Genomic DNA, 10997 nt, shown 5'->3' on the forward strand with positions numbered 1-10997 from the left:
AAGTGAGAGTATCGCAGTCTAGCTAATGCCTGGTGGTTGCGCACAGGGATGGGACGTTATTATCGGTCAGCCTGATAATCGTATTGTGGACATTTTAAATTTATCGTGAAATTGGTCTCCGTCATACACTAGGATTAATTAAATTAATCTGAATTAGCTGTTGTTGAGCTGCAAATTCAGTACCAATACAAAACAAACCTGTAAAGGATGCACCAAAAATGGCACATCTACATTCACAGATCACCACCAGGTCTGCAATGGAGAGAGTGATCAGCCTCAAATATCTCAGGGTTCACTTCACACACCACTGATGACCGAGGCTGGTCCACACCATTTGGCCAAGGCGGCAAGCCAATGGCTCTTCTTCCTCCACAGAGTGAAGCGATTTGGAATGTACTCTGCAACTTCTACAGCTGCACCATAGAGTGACTCAGTGAGTATCCTGACTGGCATGAAAGATGCTCCAAAAACACCTTACAAGCACAGTGCTCTACAGAGGCGGTTAAAACAACACAGCAGTGACAGCACATCACCAGCACTGAGCTACACCCAGAGGAGAAGGCTTAGAGACCTTAGTACAGGTGTAGCACTGGACACATTTACAAATGTCAGGCAAATTCCAATAAGATTGACAATAAAGTCTTGTGTCGGAGAAAAGAAAGGACTCCTGCACACACACTGTTTTCTTGCACACAAGTGTGCAAGAAGTTTGAAATGCAAGTTTGCATTTCAGACATCTTTATTGCTGGTGAACGGAAACAATGTTTCGGTACACTGACATTAATCAGGTTAGCTTCTCAAAAGAACCAGATGAGAGATAAGATAACCTGGTGAAGATCTGTGTGCCGAAACAATGTTTCTCGTTCCCAATGAATAATTTTTCAACCACTTAAACCCTCTATATCTAGTGTAACGGACCGGAGTTGGCTCTGTCTGTACTTGGTCTGCTTTTGTTTCCTTCTACACCAGAATGTTCCCCCCAGAATAGGGAGTGCTTAGGGTTCAAGTGGTTAAATGCAAGTAAAGTGATAGGAGACAGTGTGCGGGAACACTCTCCGTGAAATAAACATGGCAGGTATCATTACGTAGGGCTTTGTTTGTTTCAGCTCCTCTATTCCTCCACCTGCTCACTCCCTTATCGCTGGCCCTCAAGGCAATGATGTCATCATCTACCCAGGTAGGCCCACAGAGTCTAGACAAACACAACGACACACAAACCCAGAGCTCGGCTGGCTGCAGAGAAAAAGAGATGCCCACCCTGACCCTGGACTGACACTCCAGGGTTCCCTGCAGGGAAAAAGGTAGTCTAGGTGTGGCTTTGTATGGCAAAATAGTTAATGCCAAATATCTTGAATTGTATTTTATACTATAAACACAATATATGACTATGGGTTTACACACACTTATTTTTAAGTATAGCACGAAACGAACAGCAACATTCTTTAAAAAAAAACCTGCATATTAAAAGGTTTACGCTCTTATTGTTAAACCTTATTTAGTGCGATGTTTAGGCTACACTGAACTGGTCTGGTGGTGGAGTCGCTGCACTCCCTTGGTACACAGTATAATCTGCAGTGTTAATTTAACTCTGAGTATTTGTACAACCCCCCCCGGTGTTACAAATACATTTACTTAGTGTGTAGTCATCTTTTCTCAGAGCGCAGCCAGTTTTCCTCAGGGTGAACATGGTGTGCGTGCGTGTATGTGCGTGTCCTCATGATATAAACCACAGAGGGAGCGCCAGGCCCAGTGTGCAGGAGGTATCCTTTTCTATCTGAACGTCTCATCATCTTTGTTTTCTTGCACCATGATCACAATGCACATTAGTACAGCAGTGGTTCTCAAACATTTTCACATCAAGGACCCCCAAATGTATACATATTAAGCCACAGACCTCTGTTAAAAAGATTTTGTGCCAGGGGGACACCCCTAAGAGAAGATCTTATGTTTCGGATTAGATAGAGTACAGAATAATACCACTGTCTATACTGTAGTGTAAGTGGGGAGACAGAAATCTATGGTGTCCTATGAATACATCTTATACAATACAGTCTCTCATCTCATTCCGTCACATCGCGATGCATTGTGAGCCTTGCAGATAGGCTATCTTGGCTACTTTTGAAATAATGTGGTTAAACTGCTCCTTGTTTTGCTGGGGACCCCACTTTGCAGTACTGTAAGTCCTCATTCCCTGGATCTCTGTTCATGACTCGGACTCAGAGGATGCCAGGCGTAGTCAAACTTGTTGATGACACACTCTCTGGGGGGTTAAATGGAGCGGTGGCAGGCTGCACTCACTGCACCGTTATAACATGCTGACAAAACACTAGGACAGAATTAATTTAATGAAGCAAGCAGACCGAGACTGAAACCAAAGAGAAGCAAGACGTTCTGTAAATCAAGGCAGAACAGGAAGCTGAGGTCAGATTTTAAAATGTGAGACTAGTGGGAGTGTATGTGTGTGTGTGTGTGTGTGTGTGTGTGTGTGTGTGTGTGTGTGTGTACTGTGCACATGAGTGATTCCGCAGCCTTGTTTACATCAGAGTATTGGCTCTCATTACCATTCACAGTGATTCGGTTACACTACATTGTTGCTGTTTGCTGCGAGCTAAGCCACGATCATTTACCATCAATCTACATGCAAATGCTCCATACATGAGCTGTAATGATTTTTGGCAGTTTCTCTTGGAAATTACTACAACTACTATTATAACTGAAAATCACTAAAAGAAGCTTGGTGATGCCCTCTTTAGAGTATATTTCAGGAACATGACCAAATTGACCATTGTTGTTTTTCTAGCAGAAGAAGAAAGCCCACACTCTTCCACCTCCAGACCAGCCGGGATAACAGTTCAGAACATTACCTAAAGCTGCAAATCTTCGTCTGCTTGCTTATAGTACAGAGGCTATGCGCATGATATCGGGCGTTATGCGGGAATGCCTACCGAGTGGCAAAATAACAACTTTCTGGCCTTGACAGTCCATACATCCACTGTAAGCAGAAGGTGCACAGCACACCAATCCTTGTGAGGTGCCAGCAAATAGGTAAAATACTAATATTGATCAAATGTATAGCCGCACACTCGTATCTGCCAATGCCAAAAGTTTTAATGGGGACACATTCAACCTTTTGGCATTGGCACATTATAACTTTTGGCATTGGCAGCTACGCCTACGAGTGTGTGCTTAATGGCTATACATCTTTTCTGTATTAGCTCATACATCCAAACAGAAAAGACGTTAAACTCGTCAACATTGCATCTGTACGGAAAGCTTGAATTATCCTCTATTTGCAAAGTTTTTCCAAAAAGTGTCAGAGTTTGGATTTGGAAGCGCTCGTTTTCAATAAGGCAACGTCCGTCCACGGCCAACCCATCAGACCATTTAACACGTCGCGCCAGCAGTTCAGCTGTGGTGTTGAACCACGTGAATTTTCAGAGAATGTTTCATTTTAATGTTTATTTTAATAATCAATCAATTCAGATGAACCGAACTAACAGTATACTGTTACATTTTTTCTTTTAATTAAAATTAATATTACATTATCAATAAAATCTTTAAAGCATTTAGCCACTTATTTGGGGAAGGATGAGACTGACAGGGCACTGCATCAGGCACACAGAACTAGAGGCAAGCAAACTGACACTATCGCATCGCTTTTGGGGATCCACCTGCAATATCCTCAATGTCGGTCGCCGGCCCACAGGTTGTGAACCACTGGCCTGGTATACAGCCATACAAGGTCAATGGCATGGAATTCCCCTTCTATACAGGACATTGATACGTGTGCTCTCACAGCTGTCCCGATACGTCAATATTCCTGTGCTGCATCAGGTGACTAGACAGACTGCTGGGACATGGTGGACATGCCAACAGTCAACATGATGCTAAACAGACCAGACATCCTGGCTCTTACTGCCACCCCAGATCTATAACCCTATCACACACACACACACACACACACACACACACACACACACACACACACACACACACACACAGGGTTCCCTCACCTCTCTCTGCAGCCACAACCATGAGGAGTTCCCAACGCAGCTACGACCAAGTATAGACTAATCCACATTCCACAGAGACCCTCTGCAGATTCGCCCTCTGGGCTGAGGTGTAAACCATGGAACAGTGCCCTGTAGGCCAGGTGTAGCTAATCAGTATTTCTGCGCTTAACGGTACACCTTTGTGTGTCTAGCCTCAATGTCGTGTCGTCATGGCATCAGGCGCAAACAAATCAGTCAGCTCCATATACAGTATGGGCACAAAATGGGAACATACTGATGACATCAGGGATCTCCGTGCTATTTTCACAACTCCTGTACAACACTCTTGTAGGACAAAGAAGGGCATTTCATTTACAACAACAAAGTTGAAATAAGGAGTTTTCAGTGCGACAGTCTGTCTGTGTCTGTCTGTCTGCAGCCAGCCAGCACACCCCAGGTCATATTGGGCTGAAACTTTGCATAGCGTTATGATATGATCTGGGGAAGGTCATAGGCAGGTCAAAACAGTCAAAACTTAAAACGCATAAATAAATATACTATAGGCAATACAGCTGAGTAGTCGCAACACTATGGTGACTACGAGTGCAACAGACAGTTAATCAAACTGATTGATTTTAATTCATTATAAAAGATAATCTATAATCGATAATTATAAAGAATGGTTTAATAATCAATATCTATGTTGAGCATGTCATTATGATTATAGGAAAAAATGTGTAAACTATTTTAAAAACTGAAAAAATTGCCGATCTACAGGCTCAGTCACAATGCGTTTTGATGAGACACGTTTTGAGCTTGTAGATCGGCTATTTTCACTATTATTGCACGAATCTGCAGTGCAATGAAGTATAAAGTTACGCTTAAGTGGTTATTTCAATTTGTTGATTTAAAAAAATAAAAGAATATGCTTCTCATTTATTCCACCATTCAAAATAAGTCATCGATGGTATAATTGATATGAAAATAATTGATAGTTTCAGCCCAATGGTGGTGACGTATCACTGCTCCCAAACTTCAGGAAGTGGAGCCATCCATGACGTCAGTGCGTGGAGGTCAATATGACATCACTGTGAACCCCAATGTTAAGGTCTGGACACTACTCTGGACGTGGCCTCGGTTTTGACCATGACCTTCCCCGGATCAACACACCACAGCCATGACATCACATACCAGAATCAGCACTATTGGTCTACATTTAAGGGGCACATACAGACATACACACAGACAAACCCTGTTCTAGGTGGCATGGCAGAGAAAAATAATCGAGGAAAACACAACAGTTTCAGAAAATCATTGCTTTGCCGATTCAGAAGATCAACAAGGAGGATGATACAATCTTGTGGTGCATCAACCTTGCATTTATGACTCCTTAATTTTAAATGACAGTCATGCTAAGTGGGCTCATCAATGGAAATACTGACTAATGGTCTTTTCATCAATAATAGAGTGAGGTGGTGAATATCCCCTGTCCCACTTTTTCAACTCAGACAGAATCAACATCTAAGGAAAACGACACCAAGGTCTGCCATAGAGAACAATCTCTTCTCCATTTATTCCACCACAATACTAGTTGTAACAGTATATACCCCACTCAGACTACAATGTAAATAAAAGGCTAACAATGGCTAAATCCATATGGCTCACATGATTCCACAATCTACTGTATGTAATGGATAGCGTGTGGCTTATCAGCTCAGACACACGTTTGGAGAGGGTGGAACTACCACCTCTCAGCCTAACAAACATGTCCTGAATCAAAAGTAAACACATATGGTCCATTTTGAAGTGGTCCGGTTAATGTTTTCTGGCTTGTTCCCCATAACTGGGCAGGTTCAGGCTCAAGTTCCAACCTGTTCCAACTTCCAAACGACTCAATGTATTTATTATTTAGTCAAAAGCCCTTGTTAATAGTTACATTGCTTCTATAATAAAACCCATCAGCAGATTTAACCACGTCCACTTTAAACATTTTGTCAACAAAAAAAGCATGGTCACAACACATCAGAACAGGCATGTATGCTATCATTAGGGCTGAAACTATTGATTATCTTCTTAGCGATTATAAATTCAGTAGATAACTTGTTTGATTAATTAAGAAGTGTGTTTTGCTATTACTTTTTGTTTTATACAAACAATACAAATGCAAAATAAAAACTTTTTATAATTGCTTTTTACTCAGTAATGTTTTGCTACTTTCACATTTTTTTGGAAAGGAATTATTCCTTTTTCTCATCGGTTAAATCAATTAGTTTGATTAACTGACTGTTAAAGCCCTAGCCATGAGCCTAAATAAACATTGATTCCCGAGGCAGCTACAGGTGTCATATCCCCCAGCCTCCACACAAACCACAGGGGTCATGGTGTGACCTTACAGTGGGACCGCCACTGTACACCATCTGTCCTACGTCGAGGCTAATTAACATACCGTAGTAGAAACGAAGATACTATATACCATATCATACTTTCAAAAACTGTAGGGGGAAAAAATAACATACATGCAGCTACTGTAGGAAAACAGATGTTTCCTTTTATTTCCAACACTTCACGAATTATGTTTCAAAATGCCATAGAAGCATTTTAATAATAATGATAAGAGAAACTTACAAGTGCAAGATGGGAAATATGAACTCTAATCAACAAAGACACGGAGTGCAGAGAGAACTATACATGTATTGCCTGATGCCTCAGAGAAACTAGTATACGAGGTAAACAATGAGTCTAGCATCTGTCTAAACAACATGTTATCCAAATAACAAAATAACATTTAATTTGTGTATTGCCCGGCTTGTCATAAAGGAACTCTTATTGTGAGGGCATCAGATCTACACAGTAAAACCTGTGAGTAGCCTACTACAAACATGGACCTTTAGGTTATCTACTCTAGTTACCCGTTATCCTGTAGATGTGAAGGTTGGTTCCAGCCCTCTATTATCTGGAAGAATCCAACAATGGATTCTTTGTGCAGTAGTTCCATCCATGAAACTCGACAAGCTGTCCTTCACCTTGAAAAACCTACTTCTGCACCAAACACACACTACCCCACCCATCCATAAATGTCAGCTAATTCTACTGTTCATGAGGCTTAAATCAGCTATATTGGGCGAGTGACACCTGTCCTAATCACTAATCAGTATAAAATATACTATATTGATAGGCTATAATATGGATATTATGATGTGACACTATAATTGAATTTGTCTCTTATCATTTGAATACGTTTACAAATAGTCAACATTTCAATATCAAATTGATCAAAAATATAAAAAGGTCCATATTTCGCCAAGCCCTAGATGACACCTGTTGTATGATGCTACACACACACACACACACACACACACACACACACCTGTATTCTGACCATAATGTGACACCATGCTCAACACCAGCAGCCTTCCCTAAACTAAACAACAAACAACCATTACTCTGGTTTCTCACACAATGAATGAGAATGCACGTTGGAAGCAACATGCTGTAATGAACAGGATGCGGTGCAAGGATGTGGCATGGAAACATACGCTCTGACTGAAATGCAAAATAAAAACAATATCCACCCCATCATCACCAGCAGCAGCCAGCAGACAGCGAGATGAGAGCTGGGCGGATAGGAGTTAATCTGTAACGTCCGGAGCTTAACTGTCGGTGAAAAGTGAAGAGTCCGTCACTCGCCGAAGAAAATGCTCTACAAGCTCACACGGCGGCACGTCGCAACGCCTTTTGAGCTTATATATCTGCTATTTATATATCTGCATCGCGACGTGTTCCAAGTTGCACCCGGTGCACATCAACAAAACAATGTGCTACAGTATGTCCTCGCAAGTAGCAAATCTTTTATACACCCTCCTAACTATTATAGTCTTGACATAAGGAATTAAAATGGTTTAAAAACACCCGTTAACTTAACTTAACAATGAGAAGGAAACTTCATATGTTATGGGAGAGAGTCGAGAGGCACTTTGCGCTTCGGAGAACCATGCACTTGCATTGCATGCTGTTGCTAAATTGAAATTCTCTCCAAAAATGTTTACTACAGACTGTGTCACTGTATGTTCTTACCTTTATACGGCAGCGCGTTGCCAGTTCTTATTTTCAAAGTTCCACTGATGGACTCGCCGGGACTGTAAACCACTTTATTGTTGGTGAAAGTAATATCAAATTCCTGCAGCTTGCCCATGGTGGCTCTCCTCTCCTCCTGCGTTCTGCTGCCTGCTACTCAGCCTGAGCCTCCCTCCACTGAATGTGAGTACTGAGACTGAGTGAGCCGGAGCGGCTGCCTGGCTGGTAGAGAGAGAGCAATGCGCATCAGTCTCTCACCTGCTGCACTCCCTGCCTCCACCCCCGAAGTGTGACGTCATCGTTGAAGTAAAAACATCAACATTGAAGAAATGTATCCATTATTATTATTATTATTATTATTATTATTAGTAGTAGTAGTAGTAGGCTAGTAGTAGTAGTAGTAGTAGGCCTAGTAGTAGTAGTACAGAGCTGGACGAAGTGAGATTGTGAGCATAGATTATTTTGATTGAAAATGTAAAGAATAGACAAATCACATATAGTACCAATTTTTTTTTTTAAATAAGCATAATAATAATATGATAACAATAAGCATGAATAAATGAATGACTGTAATGATAATTATCTGATGTCAGTGTCTGGCCCTGACTTTGGTGGTATTTTGCAGTCAGATAGAGTCCTATACCTGTCATTGTGGTGCTTTTTGTGCTGGGCACTTTGTAGCTTTAATGGTGTGCCATATTTATGTCAAAATAAAAATAAAGGATTGCTGTTTTTACCTGGATTTCCATTTGGAATTTTGGATCTGCACAGAGTGTCAGTTTAACTGACACCTGTCATGATCCAGGTTCAATGCACGCTCTGTGAATGTTATATACAATGTTTCACAAGAGGTAATAAAGACCTTTTTTGAGTGGTGCAACCACTCCTACAACCAGCAATGTCCGTGCCTATCTATGGCTACCTATGTTGTCTTGAGCACAAGTATATGACTATAGGGTACCAGTAGGGGGCGCCAGAAACAGAGAGAGGGATAGTGCTGCAATGTTGCCTGATAATATATGAGAGAGAGAGAGAGAGAGAGAGAGAGAGAGAGAGAGAGAGAGAGAGAGAGAGGTGTGGGGGGGGAGCTGCACCACTCAGTTCACACAGGTGTGATTTTTTTAATTCACCACAGTTGTGGTGAATACATACATACATGAATGGCATACAGCCACTACTAAATCCATAATGTACTAAATATAAACTCCTCTTATTTTTCCTATGCTCCAGCTGTTTAAGGTAAAAAGTCACAGAGACACACAACCACCCGGCCAGCCCTGGTCAAATGCTCTGAGACAGATGCTTCCATGACAACAGACAAACGCCATGGTTGCCAAGTTACTGGCTGTATCCATGGAAATGGGAACTGATCGGGTCTGTCTGAAGAATCGCTTATTTTTTTCCTCCCCGCCCGGCCACGTTGTGAAGGCTATACCAGTATACTTTTACGCCGGTGCTTGTTCTCAAAGTGGGTTCTAGAGAAGAGGGGTCCTTGGGGGGGGGGGGGGGGGGTTCCAGGGGGTCCCCATGTTGCATGCAGGCAGGTTGATACTAGTAATGAGCCAAATGGACCATCACAGTCCCCAGAACAAATTGTTAACACATAGCGTCACAATCATTTTAACCACTTTATCCCTTTATACGTTGGCTATATTTAAAAATAGCAGACAAGCACTGCATGCCACGCTGTGAGCTTCTCTGCTAAATGTTGAAAATGCTTGGAAAATGTTGAATCATTTTGATAATGTTTTAACATAAATCTTCTCTTCTGGGGGTCCGTGTCCAAATACAAGTCCTTGACTTTTTTATGTATAGCCTACATCAAACGGTCCTGTTCCTTGCCATTAAAAGGTTTGAGAACCGCTGCTTTACACAATTCAAAAATTATTATCCATTCTGACAGCTCAAAGGTTAAAGGTCAGCCCTCAAATGATGACCTGAGTGTGTGTGTGTGTGTGTGTGTGTGTGTGTGTGTGTGTGTGTGTGTGTGTGTGTGTGTGTGTGTGTGTGTGCGTGTGCGTGTGTGTGTGTGTGCGAGAGAGAGAGAGAGAGATACAATTATGACACTTTAATAGTGGTGGTCTTTTTGGTCTTGTTGGGTCTGGTCTGGGGAATATGATCTCCTACACATCATCACTTCTCTCCTGTTTGGAAACCTAATAAGATCTCTTCTTTATGCATACACATTAAAGTCAGTGTTAATTGAACTCTGAATGTGTATTCCTTTATCAAACTCCCAGAGTTGTGTTTGCACCCAGAGTCAGAATTACACGGTGTAATTAATTGTGGACTGGAATGTAATAGGCTACTGTACTACAGCTGAGAATGAGAACTATTATCTGGAATTAAAAGCGTAATCATTGCTCCACCTAGTGGGGAATTGCAGAATGTTTTACTGTACTGTCACAGTGGATCTTTATTTAATTATTTCGTATAGTAGGCTACATTACAATCAAGGAAGAGAAAGGATCCATTAATATGAACTAATAGCCATCAGTGTTCTCAAAGTTTTTCATGTCAAGCACCCCCAAGTTAATAATATTAATAAATATTTTCAGATGGGGTCTGAGACCAAATACATATTATGTATTTGGTCTCAGACCCCATCTGAAAATATTTTTTGCCAGGGAACCCCAAGATTTGTTTATTCAATATGGTTTTACACACATTGAATTTAATAAATTGCTCCAATCAGGGTCCTCCTGATCAGATGAAAATTAGTGTCCCTCTTTTTTACAAAATAGCTTTTATTTTTAACCAACTGACTTTAATTTATCCATTTGGAACTCTGACTGAGACTGCACAAATGGAACCATAAGTGTCCTTTTGGTTCATTTGTAAACTCTTGTGTTAAAATTACAAAATGGATAAAATGACACAGAGAGAATCTTCTGTGTATGCAGATTGTCAAGTATCCAATTGTGGACACAT

At 41.2% G+C, this 10997-nt stretch overlaps 1 protein-coding gene across 1 annotated transcript in view; it reads right to left on the minus strand.

Annotated features, from left to right (window-relative positions):
* The window catches only part of arrdc1b (arrestin domain containing 1b), a 53066-nt gene extending 44834 nt beyond the window's left edge, over positions 1-8232 (minus strand). Inside the window, exon 1 of the mRNA XM_080755726.1 lies at positions 8067-8232. Coding sequence (XP_080611852.1) covers positions 8067-8184 — 118 coding nt within the window. The 5' untranslated portion in view covers positions 8185-8232. The remainder of the gene's footprint in view (positions 1-8066) is intronic.
* Positions 8233-10997: the final 2765 nt, after the last annotated feature.

The sequence above is a fragment of the Protomyctophum bolini genome (assembly GCF_963924005.1).
Source record: "Protomyctophum bolini genome assembly, chromosome: 22".
NCBI classification, from domain to species: domain Eukaryota; kingdom Metazoa; phylum Chordata; class Actinopteri; order Myctophiformes; family Myctophidae; genus Protomyctophum; species Protomyctophum bolini.